This window comes from Copidosoma floridanum, unplaced genomic scaffold (assembly GCF_036245765.1).
Source record: "Copidosoma floridanum isolate Cflo_tuat_1 unplaced genomic scaffold, Cflo_Japanese_pri ptg000028l, whole genome shotgun sequence".
In the NCBI taxonomy this organism is placed as follows: domain Eukaryota; kingdom Metazoa; phylum Arthropoda; class Insecta; order Hymenoptera; family Encyrtidae; genus Copidosoma; species Copidosoma floridanum.
This window is the reverse complement of record NW_028321905.1, coordinates 2,846,033-2,865,165: the sequence shown is the minus strand read 5'-3', so window position 1 is coordinate 2,865,165 and position 19,133 is coordinate 2,846,033. Positions and strand designations below refer to the sequence as shown.

Here is a 19,133-nt window from a genome sequence, read left to right as displayed (position 1 = left end):
GCCAACAAATACATTTTTATTACCATTTCCGGAAGCGATTCGTCGACTAAAAGACTATATTAACTAAAGACGGGCACTATTAAACCAAGTCAGCCATTCACTAGCAGACGTCACTTGCGGAGTTGTGCTTCGCAAGGCTGGAAAACCCGGTGACCGACGACCCTATATTACCCTCTCGACTCTAAGCATTCAACCAGGAATCACTGATCCTCTCCAAGGTCTGCGCTGGGCAAACCTATAACAGCTATAAAGGAAAAAAACTTGAGCCAACGGGACAGCCTCCACTGGACAAGTATTACTAACCAATCTCCCCATCTAAGATCATCAAAACAACTGAATCTGCAAATAAAAAAGGTGCTTTAGACACCAACGTCTTCGACGTTATACCGGGAGACGGTGGGAAAGAGCACTACAACTAGCCCCAAAGCTTCGGACTTTGTAATTTTTCTCCCGATCAGTCTGGGTCTTCAACAGCAAGCCAGAGAAGATCACCCTGAGGTATCCAGGCTGTCACGATTGCTGTTAACTGCAGTCAAGAAAGAGTTAACTTAAGAAGCTCACCGGTCTTTTTTAGGGCCATCGGACGTCGAACTACCTAGCGATTATATATATTAGAACTTAACAAAGTTGACTGAAAATAGCCTTTAGGAGTCATAAAAGTCGTAAGCATACCAATAGTCGCAAAAGGGTATATTGGAAAGAAAACCTCAAATGTATCTAATGAATACAATTTGAGGCGTCAAGAAACTGACGCAGAAAATTTATCGAGATTGAAACAGCAGCGTCAAAATCGTCAACTTAAGAGTCCATTACGTGAGAGATCAGCTTTTCATTGTACCCTCACAGCAATCTCTGAAATCTTTAAAGATCCTACTTCAGATTTTTTAATGAGTAGAAAATGTATTTGTGTTTTTGTGGCAATAAAAATGTTGGGTTTAAGGTCCAGGACTTTGTTGCTCTGGTAATAAAATTGTGAGATATGAGAAAAAACAATTTTTTTCTAATATAAATTTTTTGGGGGTTTTAAATCTTAACAGCTTAAAAAAATAGCCCTTTTCGTGAATTACACAGAAGAAACCAAATCAACAACTTCTTATAGCCATCGATTATTTTATGGCATAAAGAACGCACGGTACTTTTCAGCATAATTATTTTTTTGAATTTGTACACCTTATTATTTGACCAAATAAACTATATGGATTTCGAAAAAATATGTTTTTAATAAGAAGATTTTTGTTCTGAGATGTATCGGGAATATGTGTAAAATTTTCTAACTAAAAATGTTTCATATTACGTGTCAACACACTACGGTGTTTTATTTAGTAAGTCTCGGGCGAAGCCGAGACGGGGGGCTGCTAGTATAAACTAATTTTCAAGTTTTCGAGAAAAATATTTACCTAAAAAATGTATATCATTAAATAAATTATGTATTTGTTTAATTAAACCAAATAATTAATGCACATTAAATGAATATTTGCATTCAAAATAAGTAACGAACTATAAGATAATATGAAGTAATCGATTTTCCATTGTCGGGCCCGCTCATAACAGAGTGGGTAAGGGCCTCGGCTAGTGTGCAAGAGATCGGGGGTTCAAACCTAGTTGGAAACTCAATTCTGGAATCAAACAAGATCTACTTTCATTACACTTTTTCTCAAGGTCGCCAATATAAAATCGTTTATTTATTTTATAGTGCAGAACGCGCCTATACAAGTATAAATTTAAAAGCATTGACTTACGGGGCCGTCATGTGTTTATAACTAAGACTTTTGACTATTATCATCACTGTTTCAAGAGCGAATCAATGCACTGTTTAATTTACTTAGCTTTGAACAAATCTTGAGTTAAGTTTTTTTAAGCTTCCACCATTGCTAGTCATGCGTGGTGCTGTCTGTCGACTTTACAAAGACTACAGAGTCAAGGCTGTGGCTATGGTTCACAGTTTTTCACTTCAGTGGCAAATCAGTTTCATTACTAGTGAGAATCGTCTTTGCATTAACTCTCCAAAGCTACTAGCAGTTCCATTCAATTGTAATGTGTATGTTTAGCGAAGCAGATGTGGAGCAAGGTTTTGTGTAGTGAATGGCTGTTCTGATTCCTTTTAAAAATGGGTGAAAATATTAAATAAATAAAGCGTATTCTTTCTTATTTTGTGGGGCGAATATCGTGTGGGAGGAGGGGAGGTGGAAATCGTGTGCGGGGATGTGGTATGCCCCATTAAAAGAACTATATAATACGTATACAAGCAGTTCCAAGTTTAATGTATACTAAGAAGTCCTAAGTTTAAAAAAAAGTAAAATTTAAGGTACACCTACGGGATCCGGTTTTTTTTTTCCTCACATACCCAGAAACATGAGAAATTTATTCAAAAAATGGTAAGCTCCTTAGTTAATAACTTTTTTCCTATAAGAGCTGTCAAAATTTTGCAGAAAGATTTTAAAGGGGCTTGAAATAAGCTTTCATTTGAGCACTGATGAAATATAAAAAGTCAACTTCCTCAAATAATACAGGTGGTTCAAGTTTGAGCTTCAGATTAAAAGAAGCAATTTTGGTCGAAAACTTTAAAATTACTTTAAATCACCTTAACTTTTGACCAGATCAATATTTTTGACTTTATCACAGCTCAAACCAAAGGATTTTCAGTAAACTGTACGTAAAATTTTAGTTTAGTCGAAAATAGTCGTTGGCTGGAAAGTTGTGGCTGATTGAAGCTTGAGTTTTTTAAAAAAAAGCATTGATCTTGATGATCTTAAAAGCACCTGAAAATTTTGAATCACATGAAATATGTCAAAATTTTTAATTTTTGCAGTAATACAAATCATGGAAGTATCACCACAGACAGATAATTATTATGACTTATTTTACAGAGCCAGTCAAGTAATTTAATAAAAAATAATTGTTCTGTTAGATGTATACATACTTAAAAGAACGTTTTGTAATAATTCGTATTCCAAGCAGAGTGTATAGTAGGATCACCTTAATTAACGGCTGCGAAAATTCATGTTCGTCCAGAAGTAAATTAGGGTAGAGATTAAAACTATTATAGTGCACCTGAGTAAAATAGGATAAAAAAATTGACTAGTAAAGGCCCAAAAAAATGGTAAAAATTGCCAAAATAGGTTTAATGCGTCTTAAGCGATAATTTCACTAGCCACGTTGAGCCCAAATCAGTTTGACAGTTTTTCAATCACGCAAAATTGCCATTTTGGGCATTATTTTCGAAACTCAGAAAATCACATTACAATTAATATTAAGAGCTGAAATTTGGACCAAAAGTAAGTATTGTAGCCTTTACCCTAACAAGATCAATTCTTAAGATACTTGTAATTGGTAAAAATGAATGGCATTTTAGGTAGGTGTAGAGTTAACATTGACGAAGCGAAATACGTTTGAAAACTGTACCTATGTTGGCTAACATCTTTTTTTTACCATTTTTCGAGATGACCTTTTTTTCGGTTCTTGCTGCGGTTCGCAAAAAGTTTAAAACCGATTAAGCTAAAATTTTGTGTGTATGATAAGGGCTCTGATAACTGTCTTGTATTAAAATTTCAGCTTTGAATATTGTATAGAATGCGAGTTATTAAATTTCGAAAAAATGACTCATAATGGCGGTGTTTGCAATTTGCGAAAAAATGGCTAAACTGATCTGAACCCAACGCGGCTCATTTTTTTTGTCTTAAAATTGCACATCTTTTGCTGCACAAAAAACATGCTTTGGCCATTATTGCCATTTTTTGGGGGGCTCTTGCTGACATTTCTACTGGTTAGATTCCATTTTAATTTTTTATAACATATTAAAACTACTACCTTATTTTTTTCGTGATAGTTAGAATTTGGGGGATATCGTTATGATTTTTAGCTAATTCTACCATACTAAATATACCCTTAAAATTTTGTAACCATCGGTCTGGCAGTTTTTGCACGATGCAATTTGCAAGTACATAAAAAAAAAAAATTAAATTTTATGCCAGTAGTACAAATTCGTCTTGACACTGGCTCCCATTATTTGACATACAGTCTGAAACTTAAGTTTCAAAAAGCAATCAAGATTTTAAAAAATTGTTCAACACCTTTAAACAAAAAAGCCATAGTTACAAAGTAGAATAACTCGATCATTTTTAATGAATTCTAACCAAATTCAGTGCACAAGTAGAGAGCTATGGAACAAAGATTTCAAGACTTAGTGAGCTTAAATTTCATTACTGTAACTTAAGTTATAGATGTTTAAAGTCACTTAACGTTTACTGCTAATAGGACGAAGTTGTAACAGGAAAAAAAGTTTGCTTGCATACGTTAATACCTACTTTGCAAGAGTCTGTTATTTGCAGATGGATGTGCTTGACGTACCATATAAAATTTTTAAATATTTTTTTGCATAAAAAATAAGTATTTATTAATCTTTGATTTTTAGACCAAAAATATATTTTATGTGTTAAAATAACATTAAAAACATATTTAAACCACTATTTTTATCTCTTAAATACGTATATACATATGAAATACGTATATACATCTTAATATTTGAATTATGTAAAGCAATTGAATTTTTAAATTAAAGGTTTATTTATTCATTTATTCGAGAACACAAATGATACGTTTTAAAATAAAAATAAAATTTTATGTTTTGTTAATGTATATGAACTCAAGAAATCAAATATAATTAAGGAAATAAAATACAAAAGAAATTAATCAGTAAAAATATGCCTATTTACCTAAAAGGCTTATTACAAAGTTTCCGTATAAAGCGGGGGCACAGTAAAAGATTTATAAAAATTCAAGATTTTTGAGAAATTAAAAAATAAATACGCAGGGAGCACTTGATATAATGTGTTGTTTATCATGCATAAGCAGAAAATTGTCTTAAAACTGGAGTACTCGGAAAAATTACTCTACCTTTGTACCTCTCGAATGCGACTAACCCACAGCTATTTTATTTTTTTGCAAAACAACCTTCGTCTTTAAAAAGTTTGTTAGGAAATATGTTACTTTAACTATATATCTTCAGTGTTTGTCACAAGTGGCTCAAAATGAGCCAAAAAGACAAGTTTTGGTACAAAATCTATAATAACCTATTTGACCAATGTAAGAGATTTGTATTTTACATGAGTTTTTATTTAATTTGGTTAGCAACTTTCTTCCAGAGTGAAACTAAACACTTGTTAGGTTTTTTTTTACCATAAAAATTAACCAGGATTCAATGGCTTAGATAACAAAAGATGACGGAACTCCTTAACAGACTAGTTGACGAAGCATAACAAAGTATGGAAAACTATATACTATAGTTTTTCGGTGTTTATTGGAATATTTTGCAATATTTCTGATATTTTCATTCGAACTCAATGAATTGTTTGTATCCTAACAAGGTTTCTACTCTGAAAAATGGTATAACATTGAACAAAATACCAACTTTTACTTATCATACAAATATGCAATACTTTTCTTTTGTCTGTTTTACAGAATACTCTCCTTCCTTAATTATTCTGTTGTAAAAGCAACTTATTCCTAAAATTCTTGGTTTTACTTTTAGCATTACCAACTGTAGGTATTCTATTATTTAAACATTCATATTAATAATTAGGAAAACCACTAATGATAATGCGTTTTCTATAATCATACATAGTTTTTCTCAAAACAACATACTTTTATCTTATTTAATCAACATTATAAGTAGAACAATAAGAAAGAAAACACGATAATTGTAAAGTTGATGAATGGTAACAAAGCACAAAATCGTGCACTAATAATCTGAAATAATTTTATTCGCATAGAAGCTAATATTTATCAATAGTTTCTGACTGGTACCTAAGGGTTGGCGCGCCAAGCACACAGAAACCAAAGTCCTACCAGTGTATATATTTTCCTATATATTATATTTTGTAGTTGCTTGGTTTTAAGGCGACAATTAGCTCCCCCTAATCCTCCTATCCCTCCTCAGCTTCCCTCCAAATCCATCATACATAAGCTAATTTTTGTTTGATTTACCCGTAAAATTTAACCCAATAAAATTAACTTGATCCGTCTCCACTTCCTCGATCCTTACCTCCCCCACCTACTCCTCTACTTTCTTACTAAATAAAGTAGTTTCGTACTATATTATTTTATATTGTGTAGTTTCATATATACTTGCATTATTTTAAGGTAATCTGGAGTATGCCATTTTTTTTTTTTATTTTTTACAAAGCATTGTTGGTATATAAAAAACACTACCAACCATGAATTTTTAAACTAAAGCGCGATAGAATTGTTCTTACTTTTGTCTGCTGATTGATAGTATAAGGCCCGATTTATAGTGAGTGCAGCTGCCAATAGCAAAGACCGGCAAAGGTAAGGAAAGGTAGGCAACTAGCGCCAACAGACGGCAAGCAGAAGCGCTTCACTGATGCTGCCTGTTCTCTTAAGTTTCCGTATGGTTCACGTTGCCATCTGATCCCTTTTTTGTTGATACTATTCAACACATTTTTCGACCATTTTTCAGTGCCTCTTCTCGACTGTGGCTGTGTAAACTCTATTTTTTTGCAAAGATAAACCTATAGCAAGTCTTTTTCTTCTTTTGTATACGATCGCAGCTTTTCATAGTTGGTTTTAAGTACAGCTTCTGCTCGTTGTTTTTTGTAAGCTTCACAAGCTGTCCAAAGTTTTTATCAGAAATTGGCGAGATATCTCATACTGTCACGTTAAGTTTATTTACAATCGTAAAAACGAGCAAATCTAAGAAGGTACAAAATGATAAGAGTTTACTTTACCGCAGTAAGGCTTGGAATAAAGTTGTAGCCAAATGTGGAAACAAGTACGCCAGTAAGGATTTTTTTTGCAGTTTCAGAGATTTGTATTTCTATTATATGGGGACTAGTCGTTAAAACTCTTAATATCGAAAAGTATTAATAATTACACCTAATGATAGTGAAAAGTTATAAACGTTAATCATCGAACCTATATGAGGTAAAGTCACTGTAGGCATAGTATAAAAGAAGGCAAACGCAAGTATGAAAACAAGTTTATAAGTGACCAGCATTAGGTTCGTATCAGATTTTTAAATATTATTTATTCACGCTTGTCAACTGAAGAAAAACAAAAGATTTGCTAGTTCCAACAAAAGTACCTAGAGTGTTTAATCTTTTTTTTAAAAGATATATGGTATGCATTAAAAAAGTAATATCACAATGTCAAGACTTATTGTGCGCTTTTTAATTCAATCAGATGGTGTTTAAAAAAATTTTTTCAATTCATTTCTTGCCTCTGTGCCGTAGGTAGGCTTACCTCTTGTATCTGTGACAGTAACGCTCTCTAGAACTGTCTATTCTTCGTTTAAAGATAGAAGTAGTTCCTCAACTCCTTTAAAGTCTGTGACTATGTTGTGTAGTGAACATAATCACTTAACAATATCATCAATCACATCTAGTTTTTGATTTATCGCGGTTGAAAGTATTCTGCATTGTGGATCATAATGCCAAATTTTTTTATCCTATTTTACTCCAGTGCACTATAACAGTTTTAACCTCTACCCAAATTTTCTTCTGGACTGTAATGATACTTCCAGGATTTGTATAACAGCAAAACTATGCGTAATTCAAATCAATGTATAAAGTAGTATCATCTAGTATGTATCACAAAGATATATAAAAAATTTAAACTTTTGACATATTTCATGTGATTCAAAATTTTCAGGTGCTTTTAAGATCATCAAGATCAATGCTTTTTTTCAAAAAACTCAAGCTTCAATCAGCTACAACTTTCCAGCCAACGACTATTTTCGACCAAACTAAAATTTTACTTACAGTTTACTAAAAATCTTTTTGTTTGAGCTGCAATAACACTGTTTATATTGTCTGTTACCGTCAAGTTTTAGCACCACCTTCTCCCACTTTTGACTTTTCACCACTTTTCACTTTTTTGTCTCTTCTCTCTTCCTTTCTTGCTTCTTCTTCTCATTGTTTCAATAATTTTCTGGCGTCATCTTTTAGTTAACTTCATAATTCATCTCGATCTTCTTCGGTACTAACACTCGAAGCTTTAATCACCCACCTTTAAGAGCTTCTTTTCTTAGCCTGATCACACTTCTTAAAACTTCTATATTCTTTGCATCTTGGCTAAGAACATCTTCTATCTCGTTCCCACTCCTTGTTTTTTCATATATCCTCAGTATGTGTGTCTATGGTCCTCTTCTTCTTCCGGACACAGTCTAAATATTTTTTCTTTCTCTTCTTCCCAGTATTCTTTACCTTTACACTCATTTCCGCATCTAAATCTTGCCATCAGCCTCCTATCTTTACTTGTCACATCCTTTTTTAGGTACTCTGATTCTTCCTCTGTTTTGATATGTCTATATATTTTGCTGTATCTTGAATTTCGTATCTTCTCCATTTTTTTTTCTCTGTTCTTTGCTAGCCATTATTTTTTCTCTTAGTTCCTTCTTAAACTCTACTCTTTTCATGTATCTTGTTTCTTTTACATTTTCTTCTTTTAGAGTTTCTAGTCACTTGTTTGATCCTCTTCCTATATTAATTCTTACTTTATCCTTGTCTTTTTCTCTTATACCTTCTTTCATTAATTTTATATTTGAGATCCTGATTTTCTCTTCAAACTTAAGCGCTCTTCTTAATGCTTTTATTTTTAGCTTCTCCATTTTACACTCTTCTTCCACTATGTAATTTAAAGTGTTGTTATCTAATCCTAGTATCCACTTTAGGTATCTTCTTTGCACACTGTCTGGCCTCTCATCTTCTTCCCACCCCCATATCTCTGCTCCAAATAGTGCAACACTTTCCATAAGTGCTGTAAAAAGTTTCATCCTCCCGTTATAACTGTTCTTGAATATTCTTTCACCTATACTCCATGCACTCTTAATGGCAATTATTGCTTTTCTCTTCCTCTTTTCCATGTGTCTTTCACTGGTACCAATCTTTTGTAAAATATATCGAAGATATCTTATTTCAGACAGGCACCACACTTTTTTATCTCGTATACTACATCCTCCTATTGGCCCTTTTTTCAGCTCTTCCTCCAGATCTGCCAGGTATATGTTGAACAAGGTTGGGCTTAAAAGACATCCCTGTATCACTCCTTTTTCAGCCCAAAATTCCTCTGATATTCCTTCTGCTGCTTTAATTACATTGCTTGTTCCTTTGTAAATATTAATAATTCTGTTTCCTAATTTTTCACTCACCTCCATTTCTACTAGTCTTTCTCCTAGTACATTCCTATCCACACGATCGAAAGCTTCTGTGAGATCTATAAAGCATGCAAAAACCTTTCTTCTCGGTTTGCCCAGCTTTTCCTTTACTCTATGATTTAGCGTGAAAATCGCTTCTATTACTCCTCTCCGTTCCCTAAATTCAAACTAACTCTGGTAACTTTTTTTCAATTTTTTTTCTTAACAATCCGCTTAGCGTACTAGCGTATGTCTTGTATGCCGTGCAAGTTGGTGTTACTCCTCTGTAATTTTGCGGCTTATCCTTATCCCCTTTCTTACATATTGAACAAACTACTCCAATTCTCCATTGTTCCGGCATTACTCCTTCTTTCCATACTTTTTTTCATCAACTCCCAGACGGCTGTCTCTAACTCTTTTGGCATATATTTCCAGACCTCATTTTCCAATTTATCTTCTCCTGGTTTTTCTTGGTGCTAGATTTTTCTTGCTCTTCTGTGCTTTCGCTTGAAATCCCCTTTTTTTTTGTTGATTCTTGTAGTACCGTTACTCCTTCATTCTTTCCATCCAACTTTTCTATAAAATGTGATCTACAATCTTGCATTTCTATCTTCTTATTTCTTCCTCGTTTCCTTTTTCTGAATCTGTTTAAATACTTCCACATTTCTTCTTCTGATATTGCTTTCCTCAATTTTTCCTCTTCATTTCTTTGCCGCCTGATCCTTGTTGCTTCGCACCAATTTCTGTATTCTCTTTTTTTGCTCATGAAGTATGATGACTTATCAGATTTGAAGACGACGAAAAATTAAAGTTTAGACGTAGCTATCAATACGATATTCAGCAGGCTGAGCCAAAGACAAGGAGCCTGTTGATAGATAGATGCAGGTTGGCCACATTTAATTTCACTCTGCATGCGCAAAGCTGGCACGGCCTCTACCACACAAGCACAATGCCAGTGAATAATAATGATGGTAGCTGCTAAGAAAGCATCTTATACGCACTAGAAAAAGCCAATAGGCAGGTATTGGTGGTACGTAGTGTCATTAATACTAGCAATGGAGTAGCAAGCACAATGAAGTTTCAACAGTAATGGCAGACTAGTAGTCCTGGGTCATGACGTGTCTCTGTATATATATCAGAAAAAGTTGGGTAGCACTTTACGCACAAACCCACACTACTGCAGCTCTAGTGTATATCAGTCGGGTAAAGTTAGCAAACCCGGTACATAAAATTGCTTTTTTATAAATAATTGGTTTTTGTCGGCTTAAAACTTTTTCATGGCCATTTTTCAGAAGCACCTTTTTTTAGTTTTTTTTAAGGTTCTTAAAAAGTATCACATTGATCTTGCTCAAATTTTGTACGGTTATTGTCACCTATAAAAAACATATTTTGTAGAAGTTTCAAATCTTGACATGCAACAGAACAAAAGTTATGGAATTCACAAAAAAGTGGTTTCTTACAATTTACTAAAAAAACTACTGGACTGATTGGAGCTCAAAAAAACTAACTGTACTGTATTTTTGCTGTGCATTCGTCATTTAATCACACTTTATTTGTCAAATGCATAGTTTTTTCGTAAATCGCAAAAAAGTGACTTTGACGATATTGGCCATTTTTTTAACCATCTAGCCCTGTTGAGATCGGGTTCAAACTTAACATATTATTTGTATTGTTATTATATAAAAAAAAAAATTTTTTCAAATGAAATTCACAATTTTTTATTTCTATAGGCCAGTAATCAGCTAATTTTACCTGACTACGTGTACTCTTAACACTATGTGCGCTTTTTCCGCGTTTCCCATCGCCATTCGTCTTGTCTACCAAAGACATAAAAGAAAAAATAGCCATCTTTTTGGTGTACCACACGTTCCCTAGCAAAAATGGTTTATGCACCAAATCATCTTACTATCCAGCTTGAAAGACTAATGTCCGCAATAAAGTCAAGAAGAGAAATTCAAACACCAATACAAAAAGCACCATGTAACAAATACTCAACTTTAATGTTAACGAATATAACTCTACGTTTACTGCTCATATAATACAAAAAGATGTTTTTGTTGAAATTAAACAGTAGTGAGACCATGAATAGTGAAATTTATTTAATATAATGTATGCTAGTTGTTAAATACTTACAGGTGCAAGCGGTTGACTTGAACTTACTACATGCAGCATCATTTATAAGCTGAAGTGAACACTCTCGCAGAGTCTACATATGTAAGCGCAATAATGAATGTAGGTAAGTGCGCTAGCAAGCAGTGAACCGTAAATTGTAGAATATCAAATGTACAGGACTCAACACTGTAGTGTAAGTAGGAGAAGGGAAACTAAAAACCTATGCTTGATGTTATTCAGAAATATAAGCAGACTTTACCTATTCTTGAATAGTTTTTCTAGAGAGTTACATTTTTTATTAATTGTATCTTTGACTGATCTACGTTTATTTTTTTTCTGATTTCTATTTTTTTTTTAACTATCAATAAGAAAAACATGTGTTACCTTTATAAATTATTAAATGTACTAATAAATAAATTCAAAACTGTATTTCTTTTTTTTTTTAATTTTTTTCTTTACTAATAGTATTAAATAGTTGTTATTTGGAGATAATGTATGATAAAATTAATCAATTAAAAAATCAAAAAGATGGGTACAACGGTAAAACTTTTAATTTTTAAACTTTGGAAAGTCCGTACAACAAAAATATATTTTAAAAAAGAATGAATTGAAAATTTGTTATAGACCAATGAACAACTACTTTTATTGAAGGTAGGTAAAGAAATAACAAGATATATGCATATGAATTTACCTTATTTCTCTTCGTTGGATACTGATGAAGAATGAAAATAAATGAAACTGTTGTCCATATGACTAATGACACTAATACAAAAACAATGTATTTGCTTCGCATGGTTGATGTTACGCCATCTACAAAAATTATACGTTTTTAAGTCTTACTATGAATTACATCAAATGAATTGAGATTTATGTTCATAAGACTAAGTACTATATAAGTCTGAAAAATGTTATACACAATTTAAATTACCTATTGGATTAAGCTCGTCTTACTGTTTAAGAAAAGTTGTAATTAAAAACGAATAGAATACGTATTATAAGCATGACAACGGAAGTAAATAAAAAAAATTAATAACGTGCAGAAAGAATGAAGCAGACAATTATTATACCAAACAAATAATTAACTATTTCAAACACTTCAAAAACTACAAAATATTTTATAACACCAAGCAAAAAGCTGTTCTGATTTTGATAACAAATAAAGGTAACGTCATCTCCTTTTCATCTTTTCTGCTTGACCAACTAGAACAAAGCATGTTCAGTATTTAGTGTGGCGACCTTAACTGCACCTTAAAAATCAATAACTAGTAATATTACTATCTGCACATTAGAGCTTTGATGGCCATGTGGTTGGGATAACGGAAAAAAACAGCTTTAAACTTGCTGCTCTGTATTAAAGATTATTAGCAAAAAATTTGTTTTTTACTAATAAAGAACTCTTAACTTACTTTTAAAAGTTTCAAAAAACATTTTAATCAGTTGACAAAAGAATTTGTAAGATAGTTATTGTAAGTAATTTTAGTTGTTAAGTCGTAAGCAAGTCAAAATAGAGGTATATCTCATGATTTTGCCAACTCATTAATGTACTGAAGATATAAATTGCTTTATCGTAAAAGTAACTACCGTAAAACTACTGCTCAATAGGCCACTTTTCAAAGACAGAGCACCTTACATGATTTCTTTTTTTCATTGATTTTAAAAAAGTAGCGTTTTTTTGTGTAGAAAAAACAAAGAAGTTATTTCACGTATCTTTAATCTTTGATAGCGCTAAAAGAATAGCTAGTATTCATTAACTAAACTCTACTTATATTTCCGGTTATGTTTACGAATTTCTTTATGATCTTTGAGATGTTTTATGACAAAATATATGTACATGTACATTCTCAGTTGGGTTTTAAACAAATAGTTCTGCTCTCAGATTTTTTTATAATAACTTGTAAGATCACAGCATAAGCAAAACATTAGTTAAGAGCTCATTAAGGATCGAGAATGAAAACTGCAAAACATCTAATAATATTTTTAGCAACGTTCCGTAGAACTTAATGCCTAACTCAGGCTCGTTTGACCAGCTGCAACGATAGTTACAGACTGTGCACCGTATGCAATTTTGATTTGGTTATATTTATTTTATCTTTTTAATATCTGTCTGGAAAAAACTAACGCAATGTCACCATCTATCAGGGAAATCTGGCGAAGCTGTTTAACAAGGCCTTTTATGTGCAGCAAACTTGGAATTTTTTTAGCAACTTGGACGCATCTCAGACTTGTAAAATGATGGTTTTCAGGACCACTTTTATTTTTAGATCTTTAAAAAAATTTTTAATAGGCATGAATACTAAATCTGTATTAATATTTTTAGTATTTTTTCCAGGCATTTTATCCGTTTTTAATCCGTTAAATTTTGAAAAAGGTAATATTTCTTGTTGCTCAACCCTTTTTATTTAACACGTGACATCATCCCACTCCATACGGACATACAAAGTGACCATTTTCATGTTGCCCCCCCCCCCCTTAACATTTTTGTTTATTGACGAAACGAGTTGTCGGACGCATGTAGTAAGTAAAAATTTACGAGGATTCTCATAGTGTTATCAGAATTAGGGTTAGTTTCCTCGTTTTAAAGATAAATTTTCAATTTCAACTGAAAAAAAGTTACTTGTTAGATTTGATGACATAATCGTAATTTCCATCACTTTTTACGTTGATTAGTACCATCTCTCGATGAATTTATAATAACTTGATTAAGATAACGGTAATTAAAATTATTAATAATTTGAAAAGTACTCGAGTACTTGGACTTAGCGTTCTTAAGTTTCTCAGTTGCCAACTTCGCTCGAAGATGTAGAACGATGTGTTGTCAGTATGTTTGTATGGGTATTTCTAAGGTTATGCCTTCTCCACAATTGTTTGCATTGTCGCCGCGTATAATTAATTTTAATATTAAGTTGAACTGTTAAAATAAAAAAAACTCAAAATGCAATTGCTTTTTTCAAGGCTTTGAGGAGGGTGCGAGAGAGAGAGGTGCGATGTTTTACGTTATGTACGCGTGGTATGCGCGCGCACACCCTACCTTTTTACATTGCGGTCTTAATTACTCTAGCAAATATTTATTAACATTATTTTTCACAGCGAACTAACTGACTTAAACTTTTCATATTACGATTCCTAAGTTAATATTTTATGGTTGGTTAGAATTCCATTAAACATTGTCTGTTAATTCTAGTTAAGTTTTCAATTGTGAAAGTGATTTTCGACAATTCTCTGTAAGAGCTCATGTTAAAGTACGAGAATTTGTTTTATTTATAAATCATCGCTGAACCAAAAAAAGGTCTTATATGAATTATGCTAATGCATTCGTAGAATTATACTTAATTTCATCAAAAACTGACTATTTATTCCTTATGGTAGTTAATATCTTAATAGGCATCTTAGTCGTAAAGAAAATTATGAAATTTCAAAAAAAATACTCGTCGGGAAATTTTCTTCCCGCTCTGCGTTTAGGTATTTTCCACGCATATGCAGTTTGTGGCTGATTTACTTGACGGAATAAAGCAGCTCGTCACGCAATGAGCCTCGGGCTGGCGCGACAAAAAAGGTACTCGTCGGGAAATTCACTTCCTGCTCTAAACTTAGTTATTATTTACGCACGTGCAGTTTGTGGCTTATGTCCTTGACGGAATAAAGCAGCCCTACACGCATCGAGTCTCGGAGTCGTCGAAAGATTCGCCTACCGTTCTGTGCTTAAGTATTTTCACGCATGTGCCAGATTTAATTTAACTTTAGATAAGCAAACATTATATTTTACAGTAAGAATTTGAACAAGTTATATATATAAATATTATATATCTGTATGAGCAATAATTAAATGGTCTTGTCTGTACGCAGTTTTTACTGCCCTTAATGTTGCTACGGCTAATAAATTATTTTTTACGTTCACAAGTCGTCATTAACTTTTAAACTAAAATACTGTTACTTTATAGCTTTGTTTATATTTCTGATTATTGAATGTTAACGAATTATAATAATTTTAATTTTTTTGTAGACTTGTCAATTACTGTTCAAATAGGTGATCATTTACAACTCCAACTCTTTACTATTTTCCCAAAAATAGTTCATTACGTACCAAAGGCAGTTAAGTAAAAAAAGTCTCAGATCTCGCGTATACTGTCATCAGAGGCGAAGCCGAGGGTGACAATCAAATACTTTGTAGAGACTTGGCAGCGACTTTACGCAAAGGTACGGGTTAAAGTTCCATATTATTCTTGTACAAGCTCAATAGCATGTACAGTTTGTGCCTGAGAAAGTGCTTTAGAAAGTCTTGAAAAAATACCAAAAAAACTTCTGGAAAAAGTCCCTCAAAAAGTACCGGAAACTATCCCACGTGAAGTACCAAAAAAAATACATAAAGAACTCCAGGAAAAAGTACCGAAAAAAGTCCCGGAAAAAGTACCGCAAAAGATACTGGAGAAAGTACCGGCAAAAATTTCGGACTAAGTACCTGAAAAAAGCCCACAAAAGGAACCGGGAAAAGTCTCGGAAACAAAACCACTAAAAGTCCCAGAAAAAGTCTCGCAAAAAGTACTAGAGAAAGTCTCACAAAAACTACATGAGGAAGTCCCGCAGAAAGTACCGGAGAAAGTCTTGGAAGAAGTACCCTAGAAAGTCCTGCAAAATGTACCAGAGAAAGTCTCGAAAACAGTACCACCAAACGTCCTGGAAAAGGCACCGCAAAAAATACATGTGAAATTCCCGCAAAAAGTACCGGAGAAAGTACCGAAGAAGGTCCCAGGAAAGTACCCAAAAAAGTCCCAAGAAAAGTACCGGAAAAAGTCTCGGAATCAGTACCGCAAAAAGTCCCGGAAAAAGTACCGCAAATAGTACATAAGAAATTTCCACAAATAGTACCGAAGAAAGTGCAGCAAAAGTACATCAGGAAGTCCCACAAAAAGTACCGCAAAAAATAAATGAGGAAGTCCCACAGAAAGTCTCCGAAGAAGTGCCCCAGAAGGGCCTGCAAAATGTATTGAAGAAAGTTTCGGACAAGTACCTCCAAAAGTCCTGGAAAAGGAACCGCAAAAAGGACTTGACGAATTCCCGCAAAAAGTACCGAAGAAAGTTCTACAATAAGTGCCACAAGAAGTACATAAGGAAATTCAGCAAAAAGTACCGCAGAAAGAACCGTAGATAGCCTCGGCAGAAGAACCCGAGAAAATCCCGTAAAAAGTACCAGAAAATGTCCCACAAAAAGTACCGGAGACAGTCCCGTAAAAAGTACCGAAGATAGTCCAGCATGAAGTACCGTAAAAACTCCCAAAAAAGTACTGGAAAAGGTTCCACAGATAGTATCGAAGAAAATCCCGGAAAAAGTACCGCAAAAAGTACCGAAAAAAGTACCTGCGAATATTCCAGACTAAGTACCTGAGAAAGTCCCAAAAAAGTACTGCAGAAAGTACCAGAGAGTATCTCGACAGAAGTACCCAAAAAAATTTCGCAAAATACACTAGAAAAAGTCTCGGGAACAGTACCTCAAAGAGTCCTGGAAAAGGTACCGATAAAAGTACATGAGAAATTTCCGCAAAAAGTACCAGAGAAAGTCCCAGAAAAAGTACCCAGAAAAATCTTGCAAAAAGTACCGGATTCAGTACTCCAAATAGTTCCGGAAAAAGTACCGCAAAAAAAAACATGAGAAAGTCCCGAAAAAAGTACCGGAGAATGTCTCACAAGCAGTACCGCAAAAAATGCATGAGAATGTACTGCAAAAAGTACCGGGGAAAGTCTCGGCAGAAAATCCCAAAAAAGTCCCACAAAATGTACCAGAGAAAGTCTCAGAAACAGTACTGCACAAAGTCCTGGAAAAAGTACCACAAAAAATACACGAAAAAGTCCGGCAAAAAATACCCGAATCAGTACCACTGAAAAGTCCCGGAAAAAGTACCTCAAAAAATACATTAAAAAGTCCCACAAAAAGTACCGCAGAAAATGTATGAGGAAATACTGCAGAAAGTACCGAAGAAAGTCTTGGCAGAAGTGCCAAAGAAATTTCCGCAAAATGCACCAGAGAAAGTCTCAGGAACAGTACCTCAACGAGTCAGTACCGCCACACGGTAACTTTTCAAATAAAAAAATCCAAATTGCAATTGCTTTGAGGGGGATGCGAGAGGGAGGTGCGATGTTTACGTTTGGTACGCGTGGTATGCACCCTTTTTACTTTGCGGTCTTATTTACGCTTACAAATATTTATTTTCTTCCCACTCTGTGTTGAATTATTTTCCAAACATATGCAGTTTAAGGCCGATTTACTTGATGGAATAAGGAAGCCTGACACGCAACGAGTCTCGGGCTAGTACGACACGTAAGTTAATCGTCGGAAAATGGATACTTGGTGTCTACATGCTGGGCACTTAGTAAATACTTGGCGAACTCTTGGCGAGTGCTTGAAGGAAACTTTTTGGGCACTTGTTTGAGTTTTGGCAAAAATGAGAATCAAAATTATTCTCAATGTCAGTCACATGTCAGACTTATATTTAGTCTCAAGATACGTCAAATAATAAGTATCTAAATAAGTCGGAGCACAAGTCTTAAAAACGATATTAAACTTGCATTGAATGTCAAAATTACGCATCTCGGCGTGCTAGGACCCTCGGGCAGGCGTGACAAAAAAGGTACTCTTAGACAAATTGAGTACATGAACTGCGCGTATGCATTTTCTATGAGTACAGTGCACATGCAAGATAAAAATTACGAAAAATGACACATGAAACTCAGAACAGGTCACAGAATAAGTATAGAAGTCAGCTTCAAATAAGTCGCAAAAATAAGTATCAAAATTTGTCTTAATGTCGACCGCATTTCAAACTTATATTTCGTCTTAAGAAACGTCTAATAATTATTCTTTATATAAGATGGAACACAATTCTTGAAAACGATGTTAAAATTGCAATGGATGTCAAAATTGCGCAGCTTGGCGCGCTAGGACCCTCGGGCAGGCGTGACAAAAAAGGTACTCTTAGACGAATAATATACATAAACTGCGCGTAGGCATTTTCCATGAGTACAGTGCTCATTCGAGATAAAAATGACGAAAAATGACATGTCAAACTCAGAATAGGTCACAGAATAAGTATAGAAGTCAGCCTAAAAATAAGTCGCAAAAATAAGTATTAAATTTATTCTCAGTGTCAGTCACATTTCAAACTAATATTTGGAATCGAAGTACGCTTTACAATTAGTCTCTAAATGAGTCGCAACACAAGTCTCAAAATCGATATTAAAATTGCTCTGGATTTTTAAATTCCGCAGCTAATTATACTTTCTTACTTCTCTTATCAAAGCTGCGTGGGGTGCTTGATCAGGCATGTTTATATTTTTTAAAATAAAAAATTATTTTCGAAAGGCTATCTATGATTGCTTGCTGTGATTTATTTATTTGTCTTCGTTTATAAATTAAGCAATCACAATCAATTACACGCTTTATAAATTTACTAACAAAAAGAGAAGAGAATAAAAAAAAAGATGAATTTTTTTCTAATTAACTGCAACTGAAAGAAAAGATTTATTTTGTAAGATATTTTACAACGTTTATATTATATTTATGTATACGTAAAATAACTTTTATCTTCCTGGAGCTAATAGTACGATAATAATGTAGAAGGCTGATCCATTCTTGTTCGGCAGATGGGATACACATACTAAGATGCTGGTAGCTCCCAACACTCCTAATGACGAAAATCCTCTATATGTAGAACTTCTTGAGGTTTCTAAGAAAACAATGTATATAATTACAATTAAATTACTTCACACACACACAGACACACACACACACAAAATTTTGTATGTTACACTTATACACGTACAATTTCACAAATACAATGACACATTCGTACAAGTATTTATACTTACTTAAGTGCAGTTACAC

The 19,133-nt window shown here is 33.6% G+C and overlaps 1 protein-coding gene across 1 annotated transcript in view; it reads right to left on the bottom strand.

Annotated features, from left to right (window-relative positions):
* The window catches only part of Mgat1 (alpha-1,3-mannosyl-glycoprotein 2-beta-N-acetylglucosaminyltransferase), a 511,064-nt gene that overhangs the window by 423,189 nt on the left and 68,742 nt on the right, over positions 1-19,133 (bottom strand). The window contains exon 2 of the mRNA XM_014357434.2: positions 11,952-12,070. Within this exon, the coding sequence (XP_014212920.2) occupies positions 11,952-12,053 (102 nt within the window). The 5' untranslated portion in view covers positions 12,054-12,070. The remainder of the gene's footprint in view (positions 1-11,951; positions 12,071-19,133) is intronic.